We start from the raw sequence: 19,234 nt of genomic DNA, 5'->3' as shown, positions 1-19,234 counted from the left end.
GGTCTCTAGTTTGATTAATGGGTTTACCCTTTTTATGATGGAAAACAATTCTGTTAGTGTTCCAAAGATAACTCATGGGTTTGTGCCAGAAGTTGTTTCTTAAAGACTTTTTCAATCCTAATTTGTTTTCTACCTATTTGGACATTGCTTTTTTTTTTTTTTTAGCCTTATTAGAACTAAAATTAGTCCTACGACTTTTTCCATCAGAATTAAGAAACAAGCATGAAGCTCTTCCTGATGAAGAAGTGTGGAATAGTGGTTAGAGCTCTAGACTCTTGACCGGAGGGTTGTGGGTTCAATCCCTGGTGGGTGACACTGCTGCTGTACCCTTGAGCAAGGTACTTTACCTAGATTGCTCCAGTAAAAACCCAACTGTATAAATGGGTAATTGTATGTAAAAATAATGTGATATCTTGTAACAATTGTAAGTCGCCCTGGATAAGGGCGTCTGCTAAGAAATTAATAATAATAATAATAATAAAAGAAGAGTGACAACTGGAAGTTCATCATTAATTTTGTTGTAAGAATAACAGTGAACATTGTCCAGGAAAACAAATACTATTGTTAATGGTCTCAGTATGTGCATCCCCATCCATCAAGGAATTTTTCAAGTTTCATTATTATCTGTCATCAACATATATTACTGTGACAGGGTGTCCACCCCTTGTGTATATTTATTTATTTATTTATTTATTTATTTTTATTATTGTCATTTGTATTATCATTATTATTATTATAGATGTTTGTATGCGGGTGGACGGGAACCGTCCATCATTATTATTTATTACTTGAGACTGGCGAAAAAGCCAGCCGTATAACGTGTAGTTGGGGTGGATGGGGTTAAATCCCCATCCTAATAAATCTTGTGGGAATGTTGCTGGAGCCTTAATACAGTAATTATTTGATTAATAGGTAATTAAGGCTCCAGCTGCAGTATATAAAAGGACCCACTCCAGGGTCATTAAATGGAGAGCTTAGGACAAAGATGTAAATATAGAGAAAGAGAGAGCGAATGCTACCATGACTACAAGGTTGAAAGGTACTCATTTTACCCACGTGTAGTATTGTTTGGGCCAATGTGCCCTTTGTGTTTTATCTACGTGTTTGTATTATTAATTAATACAATGATTTATGTGTTGCTTCCTGGAAGCTGATGTCACCACCCACGCCACTCAAGCCATCCTTGCAACAATTACTGATTTGGAGATGAAGGGCTACTTTAGTCTTTGACATACAGTGTCAGAGGTGAGTACTGTGCAACTCACAAGTTTATGTGAAAGCAATTAATTTTTTTTGTATTAGATATTATATCCCAGTACAACAGATAGTCTTGAACTTTACCACTCTATTTTTTCTGACATAACACAATCCAAAAAGCATGGATTCTAATTATAATGGCACAAAGGACAAATCTGAAACGGCCTCACATTTGTTATTTGCTTTCCATATGCTGCTGTCAATGTAGTCTCTACAATGGCATGCTGAAACACAGAACTGGCAACAGGACCTGATTAAAGTTTATCTTTCAGGGTAATAAGTCTACAAACATTCATTACTGCTTGTCAGATTATAAATTGTCTCTGGGTGAAAATTATGCAGGATCACACACCTATATTTAAGTCAGTGGGGCCTTAAGCTGTGATCTACTTTTAATAGCTTTAAATCATTTAAACTTCTGCAGCATTTTATTTACAGTACAGAATCATTTATCTTGGAAGTCTGATGAGACAGTTTGATTAGAGCTGTTAAAAAAGAAAAAAAAACAACCTTTTATTTTTCCCCAAGTTTTAAATACAAAAGTTATATGGAGTTGCGATGAAAACCTTATTTAAATCGCATGTCTAGTGAGATATGTACTGTATGTATGTATGTATGTATGAGATTGGTGAATCATTATAGCCCCCCAGCAAGTATACATAGTGTAATGAGGACATTTATTTGGGTAACCAGAAAGATTCGAGAGGAGTGAGAAAGTGTTTACAGAACCATAAGTTTTAACAAAAATGTAGTATTTTGCTCATTCACTATGGTCAAGCCAGCACTTCCGACAGACTTCTGATTAAGGCTTTATGGCTGAACATGGATCACATTATTCCTAATAAGAAGTAATAGAAAGTTGGAAATGATTCACAATGATTCACAGTTTTCGCTGTAGGCGTTTGGGTCTTGATTTCTTTTTGTGTTATTGTTTACAGCTGAAGCCATCCATATGATTATTGATTAGTGACAGTGTAAACATGCCCTGTATAAGGATAACCCACATTTCCATATGTATTGGTGGTTAGGCAAGAGAATATCTGTCTACATGTAAATAACAACACTTTGACTGTGACACATCCAGACATTGGTTTGCTTTATGCTAGAACAAAAAATTGAGTTCCACATTATGCAGATGCATGTGAATTGATGAACCTGTGCTGAGATAATTTGCATTTATATCATCTAGATTAAATAAAATTTTACTAGAACTGAAATCAGATTGAGAATAAAGTTATCACAAATTTAAAATAGGTGTTAGTTTAAGCCAAGTAAATGGTACAAATAATAACACTATGTTACATTTCGCTGACACAAATATGCTAAAGTCTGAAACTTCCCCATTCTAATCTTAAGTGTAAAACTGAATAAGACTGCAGGACACTGCAGCTTTAAAGAGCAACTGATCACAGTTATTATAATTAATATATTCATTGATGTTTAGACTCACTTTTTATACAATGTTATTTGTGCTAACTTCAATATGAAGGTGGGCCCGTCATACCTCAGTATAACCTCGGTCGGGCTGTCATAGCAAAAAATAACCTTTTTTAGGCCCGTAGTTGGGTTCGTTATAACTGAAGTACGTTTTGCTGCTTAAACGGACCTAAATGTATTTTATTCTAAATATCATGTGAAACAAATTAAAAATTGAAATGTTTACACATATTTATCAGTCACTTCAAGCATTTTAGGCTTGACAGAAACCCTTACAATACAAAGATAAACCATCTAAACAAATATAGGGGGGAGTAACCAAGTCAATCTGTGAATGTCAACAATAGTACAGCTTCGATAGCAGACAGCACACGTAACAGTCACAGTGAAACACAGCAACGAGACCATTATTAGCAGCCTCATTTTATCATAAAAGAGTTGTATACTGGATATAACCCAGTCATTACAATCTCTGAGAGCTGCAGTATAGTGTTAAGTTGTACATGGAAATGTGCTGTAATGCTTCCACCCCCCCCCCCCCCCCCCCCCCCGCCCCCCCCCCCCCCCGCCACAAATTGAGACTGACATTCCATTTTACTGCTAAAAGGTAGCCACCAAATCAAAATTAGAAAATATAATTGGAGTGTATTAACTTTACTTTATAAAAAATGCATAGACTGAAAGAAGGCTGAAACATTGATACAGCCACAAGCCCAATCACTTTCTGGAATTACGTAGCTATCTTAAAAGTTTTATAAATACATTATATCTAAGCATATTTAATTTAAAAATAGATATTACAAAAACACAGTGGAGCAATGCAGAGTTTTTTTTTTGTATTTGTTGTAATATATTATTTTATTTAATCTGTTAGGTCAATATATCAAAGCTCCACTAGATACTTGTTGGTACATTTCAGTACCAGATCATGGCCTCTGAGGGTTAACTATTAATTCGGCTGGTTTTTCCCCCAAGGGTGATCTATTCACCTACTTATGAACAACACATAATACATTCAGTGAATTATTATTTTTTTTAATATAAGGGGTGCTGTAACAAGATCCACCTCTGTGTAGATGATTACAATTAGAGTCCAGCAGGAGTTACACTGAACTGGGAAGAGGGTTCAACACAGCAGGCTGTAAACTAGGCCTCTGCTGATGTATTTTTAGAAAGCTGTTTTAAGAACAAACTATTTTTCTCACAGAAGTTCATCAATAGAGAACAAGATATAATGCTTTATTAAGCTTCCAAAAGTTAATATAGTAATTAACTGATTAAAAGGGGAAATCATTTAAACTCAGAAACATTTGTGTTACTCTAGCTTCCAAGTTTAATACGTGAAATGCAATGGTAATTAACAACATTGTAGCCTTTGCTGTACCATTAGAGATTCCTCCTTTGTGTGGATATGGGATTGCATGCAAAATACATTACAGAAATGTCAAGGTTATTTTACATGGTTTGCCCTTACATTTTGGTTACTCACAGCGAGCCATTATAACTGACAGCTTCCTCTCCATTTTTCTTATTTTTTAAGAGCTCATTAAAGTGACAGACAGTGAGACTGAATGAGGCATTTCTCCTGTTCCGGGATAGCATATAGCTCAGGCGCAGTCTGATACTTCTCTTTTTAACAAGGGCATTTTTCAAATGACTACTTCTCTAATGGTACAAATGTTCATTCAAATAAGGTACAGGTACTTCAGTTAGGTTAACAGAAACTGTTATGTATATTCTATGGTTATTATTTTGAGAAAAAAAAGAACATGGACAATATCACTTTATGGTATTAAAGGGTCTGGTTTTTATGTTAGTGCAAAGTTTGATTTATGAAAGGATAATAATCATTTTCTTTAAACGCAAGCGATTTGTTTGAGTGTTTATAGAAGGTGCACTGAAATAGTTTTCTATATCGGTATAGTTAAATGTACTATGATGTTTTTGCTACGGTAGTATAGTGACATCGTGAGATTGTCCTTCAGAGTTTATACACAGGGTACATGACAGTTATGGTCCTCTATTTAAAGTAGTATAAGGACAGAAAAAAGATTCTGAAAATGGGAAAATACTTACCAAAGGATCTGTGTAGAAAGTTTTTGTTTTACTATTGTGCTCACTGAAACTGATATCTACATACAAAATATGTTGAATCCTGTTTAAAAATGGGTTTAAAGTCTGTAACTACACAGTTTATTTCCTTGGTGTATGATTGTATGATAATAGAACATGTTAACACATCATCATCTGTACCATTAGCACAAAACACATAGAAATACCCGTGTTATGCCTATTACTAAAGCTCCTGCAAAGTCAGTTTTATCAGGGGACTTGTTCAACCTTAGTGTTGAATGCGAACAAAAGTTTTTTGTGTGTATATGTCAGTGAGGGGGTCAAGCACTTCAGAACACCAAAGGTATAAATTATATATTTCACTTCCCACATTGGCTCCAGTAGTCTGTGTTTTGTATGCACCGAGTAGCAATCAGCTGAGGGTCTGTAAATCTTTTAGCATGTCTCCAATACAAATTCAATTGCTTATTGCTTATTACAATTTCTAGGGACATTGCACAGCGAATGGGTTTGAGACAGCAGTGTGAAAGCTGTAAAATGACTTTGAATATTTAACCTTGTTTTCAATACTTGGGTATATGAATACAGGATTATGATCATTGTACACTGTAGTTTATTCTGCTCTCGGAGTCAATCTGTGAATGACACCAGACAAATGAATAAGGAACATGAACCTGCGCTTTTCTGATAATTGAGGATTAAATTAGATTTACCTGTGCCGATGAAGACAGCAGTTGCAATTAAGTAACTGAGATATGCTGTAGTATATACATGGGTGGGTTGGACATGAGATCCCTCAGTGAATAGATGACTTGGTAGATTGCTCATCAAACATTGATTCAGGTAAATTTAGTTTAATCCTCAGTTCTACCTTGTCGTCTCACTGAGAGATCCCATGAGATTTTAAAGAGACCTGAGTAACACAATGAATAGCCAAGTAAAATTAACAAGTGTAATTCATCTAATACATTATAATTCATAAAATATTGAAAACACAGTATGAATGTCTGGCCAGAACCACTTCAGCATAGGACCAATCTTCTACTTTTACCTGGGGGTTATAATGCTTTGCAAATGTATGAGCAGATGACCAGCCCGCTGTTTTAAATATCTGCTGAACTGGCATAAATGCCAATTTAGCAGATGACCCAGTTGAAGCTCCTGTACTTTAAATACAGAGATATCTATTTCAATTTTCTCATTACATTTCTAATCCATGTTCTTATTGTACTGCTACTTGCAGATCGATGTGGGTTTGCATAACTAATCAACAAACATGATTCATCGCCTCTCTGACGTTTTAGTAATGTACTCATCTAAAGTTTTAATAACACAAGTACAGTATGTCTCTAGTTCAATAAAGAGCCTCTTAATTGAAGGTCAGCTCGGTTTTAACCTTCCTAACTTTAAAAAAAACATCCTTTCCCTCAAATCTAGTCATCATGTTCAAGTCTAACATTTGTAAAGACTAGTGCTAACAACAAAACCAGATTAAGAGTTAGTTCTTTTAAGGATAACCTGTTAACATCTATGTAATTTAAGCAAGTCTAAACCAAACTAACATCCCAAATATAAGCATATCTAGACTTTGTTGGTCTATTTTGGAAAACACCTTTCATAAACCGGACTATTAAAGGATTTACCCCGACTGATTTATTTCCTTGTACTAAAATTACAGAAGAAAGCGCATCAAGCCATGTTAATAGCATTGTATCCCAGTCCACCTTCCAACAAATCAGGTCAAAAAATGTTTGTATAATTACAATTCTTGAATAACAACAAGTTTACTGCACTGTGTTTTACTTTTCTTTTTAAACAGCTGAAGAAGGGCTTTTGCCCGAAACATCCTGAAAATAAAATATTTTTTAATCTTTTAAAACTTTTGTGTACATTTTTTAAAAACCGTCTCTCTCTCTCTCTCTATATATATACATATCCATTAACTGTAACCGCTTAATCCTATAGAGGGTTGCGGTGAGCCAGAGCCTAACCCGGCAGACACAGGGCGCAAGGTGAGACTACACCCTGGACGGGATGCCAGTCCATCGCAGGGCAACTAAGGGACAATTTAGAGAAGCCAATCCACCTAGCCAACACATCTTTGGACTGTGGGAGGAAACCCACGCAAACACGGGGAGAACATACAAACTCCACACAGACAGACCACCGAGGCCGGAATCGAACCCAGCGCTAACCACCGCACCGCCCTTATATATACACTACTGGTCAAAAGTTTTAGAACACCCCCATTTTTCTAGTTTTTATTGAAATTTAAGCAGTTCAAGTCCAGTGAATAACCTGAAATGGTACAAAGGTAAGCAGTAAACTGCCAGAGGTTAAAAAAAAAAGTTTAGGTTACCAAAAACTGAAAAATAATGTACATTTCAGAGTTATACAAAAAGGCCTTTTTCAGGGAACAAGTAATGGGTTAACAACTTACAGCTGTTCTGCAGCAATGGAAGTAAATTAAGCCTTGAAAGTTGATGCTAACAATTCCTACAGGTGTCCCAACTTTTGTTGATTACTTACAAACCCTCTGTCTGTATAAAAGCAGTGTTGAAACAGACTGTGTTACTACACCCTCTTAAGCATTATTTGGACAGTATTGTACTGCAGGAAGTAGTATATTGCTCTCTAATGGCGAGAAAAAGGCAATTAACAAAGGAAGACAGACCATTATAACCCTTAAAAGTGTAGGTCTTTCCTTTAGAGAAATTGCAAAGAAAGCCAAGGTGTCAGTGAGTACAGTTTCCTACACCATCAAAAGGCACTTGGAAACTGGAGGAAACTCTGACAGGAAGAGGTCTGGCAGACCCAAAGCCACAACAGAATCAGAAGACAAGTTTCTGAGAGTCAACAGCTTGCGTGATAGGCAACTCACAGGACAACAGCTTCAAGCACAGCTTAACACTGGTCGAAGTAAGCAAGTCTCAGTTTCAACTGTGAAGAGAAGACTTCGAGCTGCAGGTTTGACAGGTCGAGTGGCAGTAAGAAAGCCATTGCTAAGATGGCAAAATAAGAAAAAGAGGCTTGCCTGGGCCATGAAGCACCGCCAGTGGACTACTGAAGACTGGAAGAAGGTCTTATGGACCGATGAATCAAAATTTGAAATCTTCGGTTCATCACGCAGGGTTTTTGTACGCCATCGAGTAGGCGAAAGGATGGTTCCTCGGTGTGTGACACCAACTGTCAAACATGGAGGAAGAAGCGTGATGGTCTGGGGCTCTCTTGCTGGATCCAGAGTCGGCGACTTGCACAGAGTGAGTGGCACCCTGAACCAAAACTGCTACCACAGCATTTTGCAGCACCATGCAATACCCTCTGGTATACGCCTAGTTGGTCAGGGGTTCATCCTACTGCAAGATAATGACCCAAAACATACCTCCAGGCTATGTCAGAACTACCTTAGAAGAAAAGAACAAGACAGTAGGCTTCAAATGAAGGAATGGCCAGCACAGTCTCCAGACTTAAACCCCATCGAGCTGGTTTGGGATGAACTGGACAGAAGGGTGAAAGCAAAGCAACCTACAAGTGCAACACATTTGTGGGAACTTCTGCAACAGTGTTGGGAAGAACTTTCCGAACAATATTTGATTTCCATTGTAGAAAGAATGCCACGAGTGTGTTCGGCTGTTATATCTGCAAAAGATGGCTACTTTGATGAGTCAAAAATTTAGATTAAATTTTGTTAAACAAAACGATTCCATGATTTCTTTTTTATCTTCAATTGTTTATTTGTTCTATGCTTTAATTTCAGAGTACATTGAAACATTAAACTACGTAAATTTCAATAAAAACTGGAAAAATGGAGGTGTTCTAAAACTTTTGACCGGTAGTGTATATGTATATATATATATATATATATATATATATATATATATATATATATATATATATATATATATATATATATATATATAATTAGAGGTCGGAACAAGTACCAGAAAACCCGGGTTTTAAATTAATCGATGCTACCCGGGTCTCTTTTTACTGTCCGTGTTTTGATTTATTAATTTGAGAATTTAAAGAAAATGTAGAAAATATAAGCACAGGTCTTTGGCTGGCATAGAGACAATGTTAAAACAAACTTTTGCATTAAGCCTTTTCTTAATTGAAATATATATATATATATATATATATATATATATATATATATATATATATATATAGACACACACACACAACCGTGCCTCTGTGCCTCAGCAGGTAAACTTCAAACAGTCACAGGTGCTCAATCACAGCAGGACAACAGATCAAAACAGACTGCTTACCCTCGGTGACTTTGCTGAATGGAGTCCCCGGGAAAGCAAAAAGTTATGAGAGCACACATGGTAACCTTGCAATGTATATTAATTAATTAGTCCCGATAAAAGAGCCCGATGTTAATGTCTGTACATCAGTGCTGACGTTTCGAAGCTGCCAGTGTCTTCCTCAGAGCATTATCTAGTGAGTAAAAGTTTGAGAAACCCTGTCATGCATTACAAAATTCAAGGTTACCCAAATCCTCCTCTTATTTGAAGGTATAATAAACATGTCTTAAAGGCAAAGCTGTTGTCGCATCCTTTCAAATAAAAAGAATATTGAAATTGAGAGAAAACAAAGAAAAAACCTATGAATGTTTAAACATCCCTTTAAAATCTCCACAGGGTGTTTGGGAAAGGACTATTCCTAACACAAATAAGCATGGCATTTAAGTTATAATCCTGTTTGTTATAATGGGGTTGCAAGTGAAATGATTTTGGGGGGTCTCAAAAACTACCATATAATTCAGCATGAAAAGTAAAGGGGCATTCCCAGATAGCATGCTGACGTTGGGCCAGCGTTGGCTCAACGTCATCAGAGACGTCATCCCAACGTTGGCCAATGACGTTGGCCCAACGTAATTTTGTCCATTGGCCCAACGTTGGCCCACCGTTGGCGAACAATGGTGGCCCAACGTTGCCAATGGTGGGCCAACGTTGGGCCACCACTGCTTGCTAACGGTGGGCCAACGTTGGGCCACCATTGTCTGCCAACGGTGGGCCAACGTTGGGTCGATGGACAAAATTACGTTGGGCCAACGTCAGCATACTACCGGGGTTGTATGCACAGTATATGTGCAACATTACGACATGAATGACGCTGCCCAAAGCTATAACAAATTGAATTTGAGAAAGAAAGAAAAAAGAAACAACTAGCTTTACATTCAACAGTGTTTATTAAGCTTATTTGTGTTCAAATATCTGTCTAGAATGCAAAAAGATGGCTCAAACAATCTCTTAATCTTCTTCAATGTCACTGGCAGCACTAGCAGCAGCAATTGTAGCAGCATTTGCAGGCTCTGCATCTGTAAATAATAAGAGAATGAATGAAGTAAGTAATAAGACCCTCCACATTGGGCATTACCAGGCATTACACAGCCTACCTCTGTAAAGCGTTTTGTGATGGTGGTCCACTATGAAAGGAGTTATATACAAATAAAGATATTATTATTTTATTATTATGGACTGTTTGGCTGTTTTGGATAAAGTAAAGGGATTACATACAAATAGCACATAAAGCCCAATGTGGAGGGTCTTGCTTTTGGCTTCAAAGTTACAGCATAATTATAATTTTTATTTTAACTTGTACCCATGTCTATAAAAGTGTATGAAACGTTTTTAAAACAATGGACATGTACAATTCTATCTGAATTAACTGAGAACAAAGACCTACCCTTTCTTTGAATAATATATTTTTTTATAGATTGAAATTGACTTCAAATGTCTTGTTGGTTGCAGATGTAATTCTTTTTTGTAATGCTGTTACAAACATTCTAAGGGCATATGCAGTACTAGGGATTATATATCGCTATCTCAGGCAATCGGAGTGCAAGTAAGTTTTCCACTGAAGTATAAGTGACAGTAACAATTACTTAATTTAACCACTAAACATATTATATACCCTTGTGGTATAATATTTTTAAAAAACCATTGGCAATGAAAAAGCAAAGTATTTAAGCAAAACGTATTTGAACAGTACATTGCATTAAATAAAGGAAACTTACTGAATCGTTTTAAATTAATTTACCAATTAATAAAATATAAATACAATTCATGGGAGCATCATATATTTACCCTTTTTCTTTTCTGCCCTCCTCTTCCGCCCCCCATCCCGGTCTCCACTGTACTTTAGCCAGCTCCTCATCCTGGCCTCTGTGTCTGCCTCCGTGACAGAAGACTTCTTGGCTGCAGCTGGAAAAAAAAGAATGAAAGATTTAAGATTTTACAGTATTTTTATACACACCAAAACATTTGTTAAATCTAACAGTTTGTTCAAACAAGGACAACACAATTCAGTGGTAAAAGTCAACAATGTGTTTATGTCTGTGTTGAGCATTGTGTTTGTTGATTTATACCACAAAATGATGTTGTCCCTGTTTGAACACCACTGTTAGATTTTTTTTTTTGTAATACTTTACAATACATTTTACTCTCTACTTCAAATATATTCTCTTGTACTTGTATTTCAGGCATAGAATACATGTATGCTTTACTATTATTTAGTGACTTTTTTCATGAATGGCTATAACAATTATTTAATTATGTCACATTGATTTTGCATGCATTTCATTGGCTTTGACTTATGTACAACAGTTCAAATGCCAGCAGCACAATTTACCTTTGATTACTCTCGCCAGTGCAAGGACAGAAAAGGGGCTCTTGTTTCCCCGCCCCAGCCAGTTGTATCCTCTGGCCAGATTGTTGGTCAGCACATGACTCATCATGCGCCTGATGATGTCATCGGCTGTGGTGCCGCCAAGACTACAAATGTGTGTGATCTAGAATGAGATGTAAATGAAGGCAAATGTATATGTGTGTTACAACACTACTGCCATCTTTTAAATTGAATAGTCATATGACATATCAGTCATAAAAGTTTTAAAATTGAATTTATATCAAATTGTAGTATGTACTATAACTGAGACGATGCAATAATAAAATCTTACATATACAACATTCTTCAAAGTTTTAATGGCTTCCCTCCAGAAAAAAAAAATCACTACTTATGACTCAGTTACCCTGTTTTCAGATCCTGTCACTTTACTTTTTCTGTGTCAACTTTCCTCTCTCTCTTTCACATAAGAAAATAACAGTTTCTGCTATTATAAATTCACAATAAACTATTATGAAGTTTTTGCTATTTCACCAACCCTGATGGTGAATTTATAATGGCAGCAGAGAGAAAGGGGGCGGGATTACTGCAACATGCTCACATCATAAAGAAAAGGAAAATCCCCAGCCTTTTTTTTTGAGCATGTTTGATTTTTTCACCCATTTTTCTCCCAATATGGAATGTTCTGTTAGTGCATTAGCAGAAATGAAGTCATGTGCCAAACTGATGCACTAGTTCTGAAGCAAAATGAACGTGCCAAAGACTGAGACATTAGCATACTTCTAAATCATTAGAAATGAAGCTGCAAAATATGAAAAAGCAAACAAACGACTACATGTGAAACACAAGGAAACTTGTAGTGATTTTTTACACCTTTAAAATGGATATAATAAATGAACACCATAGAAAAACGCAACAATATGTACAGAAGTAATTATCAGGAATAATTATATAAAAATCTGAGAAAAAGCTGAAGATATAATTCAATAAGGACAGAAGCTTTTAGCATCTGATTGCATTTTTTTTTTCAAAAACTATTAATGACAATGTATTGGTTATTATAATCTGAAAAGAAAAGGACTTTGTTAACAATCGTACAACGGTCACATACCAGTGCCTTTTCTGTAGCCTGGTCCATTAACATCCTCTCCACTCTGTCAATGTCCTCCTTGGTGTCAAGAGGAAACCGGAATTCGTCCAGGCGCAGGCTGCCATGCTCTTGCTCTACATGAGGCTGCCGCTTGAGAAGTGCCTGAAGCATCAGGGTGTTTTGTCTCCCCTGGCCCTTGATTTCTTCTAAAATGGTGAAGATCATCCTATCCCTGTCTATTTAATAGAACAAAAAATGCACATATAATCTTCTATCTTTAACTACCCCCGTTGGTCATTAAAAAGAGAACCATTATATGTAATGCACACAAGTGCACATAGGAAAATAACTTTTGTAAGAATACTATAACCTTTTCATGATTCATTGTAGGGATGCAAAATAATTAAACGTTTAATTAAATATGTACCTGATAGAGGCACATAGCTGCTCTTGTCCCTGTTCCCAGTTCCAGTGTCATTGCTGCTGGTGTTGCTGTTGTAGTTCCTGTCATCACTGCTGATATTTCCATCTTCACTGTTGCTGGTGTTCTTGCTGCTGCTGCTGCTGCTGCTGCTGCTGGGTGATGCTACTGTTGTTGGAAACAAAGGTGGAGTTGGCAAGAGTGGCATCCTTTGTGATGATCTCACATTCTTGCTTATGGAAAAATCTTCTTCATCTTCTAGAAATGACAGCTTTGTAGAGGGTCTGTTTGAAAATTGGAACATGTTACTCATGGGCATCTGTGAAATGCTACAATAGCTGTTTTATTATTGGTCATTATGCATAACATTGATTTATTGATTAGTTAATTAATGCCTTATTTTTCTCTTTGTGTTTAATATTTTGTACTTTAATTTTTTTTTAGCTGGATGGATCAATTGAAGTATTTGTCACTTACTTCCGCTTCCGTGTTTGTTCATCATCTGTGGTGTTCAGATCGGATGTTTCGGTTGCCCTTCTCAGTTTCTTGCGCGCCTTCTCATATGTCACTATAACAGAACAAAAATGAACATGTCTTGCGTGCATGAAAATGAAGCAAATCATTTATTAAGCATGATAACATCTGTTTGTTAAATTAAAAACACAAGTCTAAAATTGGATTGACACATATGCAACGTGTGTGACCCCCTGTAACTCAATAGGGGTGTCCACACTGCAGTGAAGCGATAGCATCTCTGTTGAGGCTCCATTGCCGATCTCCAGAGATGTTTTCACTCTCGCTGTACATTGTAGCCAATCACAATGAAGCAGCAAGTTTTGCCTGAATATGTATTACAAATAAGAAATACTGGACAAAATATGACTACTGAGTTAAGTAAACAAATTGTACATTTACTTAATTTAAAACACAGCTTTGGCACTAATTTTAGCAAAAATCATTCTTTCATTGTAAGGCCCATATAAAAAAATCTTTGTGGTGTACATAGATAGGTAGATAAAATAATGGTTACAGTACCTGTCTCATGAAGCACCCGTACTTCGTGTTTGTCCCATGTCTCGGTGGGTGTCTCCTGAAGCTCCACTGCTTTTCGAACTCTTACAGTACTTTTATAAGAAGGCCACAGGCACAAAAGTTTATCCACATTCAACCAAACTGATGGTACAACTTCCACCTCCTCAGTTTCCTTGAACAAAACCACTGCATACATTGTTATTCTAAAAAAATAACATGGTATTGGAGTGAAATAAACTTGAAAAAGCCACCAAAAACCAGAAATATATTACTGTAAATGTCCTAACAACAAAAAGTACAACCAAGCTGATTTTGCTAAATAAGACTGAACCAGATCATAGTGATAAATCATCAATATCTACAGTACATACGGAGTAGAACTGAAATGGAATTAAAACTGAATAAATTAGGATATTGTGCACCAATTATTACATTATCTCTAAGGTATGATTTAATGGAAATGCCACAAACCCATCATTGTAAGGCAAAAGAACAACTTTGGCAGAAATATCAGGCACTGGTAAATGAACAATATAATGTTGTGGATCTTTAACAAATGCTATATTTATCTTAAGAGAATCTACAGGATATTGAAAGAAAGGGACTTTTACAGAAAACTTTTGGCAAACCAAGCTTGTAACGTCGTCAACAACAATGATATTTTTTACAAGAAAAATGTTTTGGTCAACAAGAATGGCATTGTCACCTGTGTTAACAGAAATCATAAAGGTGTCCATGTGCAATTCCTTAAACTGCCTGAAACATGGGAGGATATTGGCAGGTAAAGGCCCAGAGAAGTGCTCCTTTTTGCAACCTCTTTTCAACTGCTTGGATTGCCCAGCACATTTTTTTTCTGACAACCTACGAATTACTTGTTGAAGTGGGTATTTTGGCTTTCTGATCATTCTTTTAATGATTTGAAGGTAGTTCTCAAATGGGAATGCTGAAAAGTTCTGTAATGGACCAAATTTCCTAACATCATTAGCCAAATGAACTAGTCCATGAATATTATATACAACTATATTGCCATAAACAGATGCGAACTGTTGAACAAATAAAACTAGTAACTCTTCTGCATAATCACAGTATTGTGTGCACAATAACGGACTGCATAATATTGTGATACCGACATGAAGCATAAGAAAATGGTAATACAGAGCATCAGGTATTTTTCCTTTGAGTGCTACTGGACCAGTGTATAGAAGGAAAGTCCGAAACTCTGTTGCTTTCCATCTATCAATTTCAGCAAGAGATCGTCCTTTTCTGGCAAACTCTCGTGGCAAGAAAGAAACGAAATTGACTATGGATTCACTGATGAGTTTTACGTGCTGACCTCCAGTTCTAGTGGGGAGGGGCCCTTTTATCCACAACAGCAACAGCCTTCTCATTACCCCTAAGCAAACTAAATGCATAAAATCTAGGGGGAACTGTGATACCATTCCAATTTTCAATTTCCTCAATGAACAATCTCCCATATGGTGGTCTTCATCAACCATCTCATCAAACATGACATCAGTTCTGGGGGCAGCACCTACTTCAGGAAAAGTCATTCGATTACTTTCCCAAACCCCATTTTGTACACATTTCTCACATCCACTATAGCCATTGTGGTTCTTCACACTTTTCACAAAAGCCCTTGCAGGCGCATCACACACAAAATTTGAAATGGTAACTTTTACAAGTTTGCCATCAAATGACATTCCCTCATTTTGAATGTGTTTCATTTCATCAACAAAGTACTTTAAATAAGAGTTTGCATCTTTTGGCTTAGATTTTCCCACAAACAAACCAATGATAAATGGGTTCTTGTTTTTGTCTTCCTCAAGAAGACCAAGTATAGGCCAAAACTGAACGTTACTACTTTTAAAAAGTGGAATGCCATCAATATTTATTTGCAGAGTTACACAGTTATTAGAAGCTAGCTCCATATTTGATGCCAGCTGAGAGAGTATACCCTGTGCAACACCAAAATGATGATATGTTCCCCCAGCAACCGTCTCCAAATTGTATGAAGTGGAAGTAGCCATTAAAGTACGAGCATCTTTTGGCAGACTGGGAAAGAATCGTCTTAAAATGCCTAACAAACTGTTAATGTGACACATCGGGATGTTACTGCCAACAGCCCAGTCCTTCAGTTCGCCCCTTAAGCTACATGCCTTCTCATCCTCTCTATCTGATCCAGACATCGTATCTTCACTTTCAAAATCAGCACTGTCATTACTGACAATAAGATCGCCATTCATTTCAAACTGCATCGCAACGTCTTGGCTTTCACTATCACTAGTATTTTGTTCATTATGCTCTTCACAATTCCACACTGCACTACTACGACTACTGCCAGTATTGATATTCACTGCAATTTGAACTTGGCTTTCACTATCACCATGTCTATTTTGTTTATTTACATCGGTATTCACTAGTTCTTCAGAAATTGCACTCACTAAATCATCTGCCCTTTGTTTTGCCTGACGGCGGAGAGTTCTCTCAGAATATATTTTACCAACTGCAGCCATAACAACAAATACAAACCAATTACATAAATGCATTAAACTTCACAGAAAAATCATAAGCCTATCTAAAAACATGTATAAATACCTTGTTTGAATGTGGCTATGAACACTAATGCCAACGACTGGACACAAAAAAAAAAACACATTCAAACTCGCTAGCAATCAAATGAGCGGGAAGCCTGCTAACTGTAGTCCCAGCTGGGAAACCCAGACCCACGTGTAGGGATACACCGCACTATGTTTTGAAAATAAATTGAACAGCAACGGTTTATATACGTAAACACTGCACTTGTGCATCTGGCGTAAGCACACGTCCGTCCAGAATAGTCAATATATTTTGTTTAGAGGCGAAAAGAAAAAAAAACTGAACGTGTGCTTTGAACCCGGATGGAGCATTAAGCACAGCAGTGACTTGCACTACATTACAATGCAAGCTTGATGACTGCGCTATAACAAAAAACACAAAAAACTCGCGTTAAATTCGCACACGCAGCAATCCTCCAAACTCGGATTTTTTAAGTGAAAATGATACAGCAAAACATAAAATAATAAAAATGTATGCTCGAGAACTCCCGGGATTATTTTCATGCAATTGTCTATCGACTTTCAGCAGCCCACCCATCAACACCGTTTGCCAACCGTCGGCTGCCAACTATTTGCCAACGTTGTATCGACGTTGGCAAAAAGACGTCATTTTTCCAACTTTTTGCCGATGTTGGGCCAACGTTGGAAATCCCACTGCGACCTGCCAACCTTAGCCTACGTTGGGCCAACGTCAGAATGCTATCTGGGTTTGGATCAGGATTGAGACATGATAGCAGAGATGTGAAGGCACCCGCTGGCACAATGTGTTTTTTTATTTTCTCACTAATTTAGAATGCCCAGTTATGTTCTCTCACCGCAAACATCTCAGATCTGAAGGTTTATGAATTGTCGTAAGGAAATTGTACAAATAAGTTGTATTATGGAGCTTAAATGCGTAACAAAATAAAATCCCTTATTCCAACCCCCACATACATAACTGTGGCATTACGTCTTGTGACTTACTGGAGATCAGCGAGACAGCCTGGCCAACTGCAGGGTGAATTTGCTGGGATTTTAATTCATACTGAATGTAATTTGAATAACAATCACATCATGTGGGCCTGCAGTTTCTTTGATGCTTGGCCTCTTTAGCAGGATTGCACACCTGTTGGCACAAACTGTATTATGCCAATAAGAGTAGCATGCACAATTAGGTCTTTTCTTTGCTGGAACTCGGCTAAACCCAGGATAGCTATTGAACTAAATGCCAACCATAAATGGACATGGTTCGGTTTATTTAATAAATGAAACCTAGACAGTTAAGGATCTAAAAAGCATTATCATGATATTTTCAAAACTTTTTATTTAAAATCTGCTGGTTTTTTTCATGCAGTAAAATGCTGTTCCTCTTTCTGGGGTATGACATTTCCCATTATAACTGTGGACACTTACCAAAATATCTTTAATAGAACAGGTCCTGTACTAAGGTGTAGGAGTATCACAAATAGAGCTAGAATTATATAGACCATTGACTGGAACTACAATGGTCAGTGTCTGATAAAGTTTATTATGTTTACTTACCGCATTACCTAAAAATTTTTTGCATTTTATCTTTAGTTTCAGAAACAGTGCTTTCAATTCCTGTAAAAGTTTACAACAAATCAAAATTATTTCTAAAATGCAGTTTATACATTTATAACGGCCATACTTAAATATATGCCGTAGACCCCTTTACATCTGTATTTTTTATTTTTATTTTTTTTTTAAGTTTAGACCCCTGGGATAAGAATCAAGAGGCCTGCTCCGCCAGAACGCTTGCAAAATCAGAGAAATTACACCAATGTTGAGGATGTCCTCATTTAAAAAGATACATATTGAAAAATACAATCTTTAAAATCTTATTTTATAGCCAAGTAACTTTTATTTGATTTCAATGTTGTTTAAAACCACAGATACACAAGGTTTTCAAGATATGTGTCAATAAATCCATTTAATTACATTGGCTTCTCTGATGCATGTGTGTGTCTGCAGGAAAGAGCCAGACGCTCCACCTGTGATTTGTTTCCAAACAGTCGCAGCTCAGTATTGGATGGCTGTGGTTCTTTGACCGGCTGGTGGCCATGTTCCGGCGCAGTGTCTTGCTTTAAAAAGGAGCCACTAACATACCCCCACACGGATTAGCCAGAACATACTGGTCTTTGTGACAGAGGTCAAAGGAACAAAAGAACAAGAAACCCAAACCACTGACCACAGCACGTGCAACCAGGATCTTGGTTTTAGTAATTTAGTGTAGCATTGTTAGGGGATTTTAAATCCCACCACAGTAAACAGGGGGTATGTTAGGTTAGGTTCCTGGAGCGGGACCTTCCTTTTCAGTTGAAACAGCGCTCAGGCACCTTTTGGCAACTATATTTTCGTAGCTGTGTTCTTACACTGTATCTTATTTAGCATTTTTGTCTTTCTCTTGTGTACACTCCAGTTTGTGTATACGCATCTGTGAACTGTACCATTGCTGGGACAGTCACATGGTTTCCTCTGCGCTACCCCACATTAGGTGCTACGATTGCTGGCACCCTAGAGGCAGCATCCTGTAAACAACTGCAAGATCTGTAAATATGGCAAAAATAAATGCGCTTATGTGGCGCTGCAAAGTCAATTCCTGTGTCTCTCGTATTTGTCAGTGGATATCCACAATCCCCCTTTAAACATGGTGGCAGGGTGGGATCCGCGTGTCATGCTGAATTAAAGCGAGACCTC

General features: G+C 37.0%; 1 protein-coding gene and 1 long non-coding RNA gene across 2 annotated transcripts; one reads left to right on the top strand and one right to left on the bottom strand.

The window, feature by feature from the left end:
* The first annotated feature begins 978 nt into the window (after positions 1-978).
* Positions 979-10,990, top strand: LOC131701759 (uncharacterized). Its single transcript, XR_009308992.1, has 3 exons — positions 979-1,039; positions 1,151-1,245; positions 10,921-10,990. It is a non-coding gene; the product is annotated as an uncharacterized LOC131701759 (long non-coding RNA).
* LOC131701758 (uncharacterized) lies at positions 9,899-14,439 on the bottom strand. Its single transcript, XM_059001572.1, has 7 exons — positions 13,947-14,439; positions 13,389-13,479; positions 12,918-13,195; positions 12,512-12,726; positions 11,407-11,566; positions 10,863-10,979; positions 9,899-10,093 (listed from the first exon to the last, which is right to left on the bottom strand). The coding sequence occupies exons 1-7, from the start codon at positions 14,137-14,139 to the stop codon at positions 10,026-10,028; spliced, it is 1,122 nt and encodes a 373-aa protein (XP_058857555.1). The 5' UTR covers positions 14,140-14,439; the 3' UTR covers positions 9,899-10,025.
* Between the last annotated feature and the right edge of the window lie 4,795 nt (positions 14,440-19,234).

This window comes from Acipenser ruthenus, chromosome 26 (genome assembly GCF_902713425.1).
Source record: "Acipenser ruthenus chromosome 26, fAciRut3.2 maternal haplotype, whole genome shotgun sequence".
Classification (NCBI taxonomy): Eukaryota; Metazoa; Chordata; class Actinopteri; order Acipenseriformes; family Acipenseridae; genus Acipenser; species Acipenser ruthenus.
Note: the sequence above shows the minus strand (reverse complement) of the source record. Positions and strands in the feature narration are given on the sequence as shown.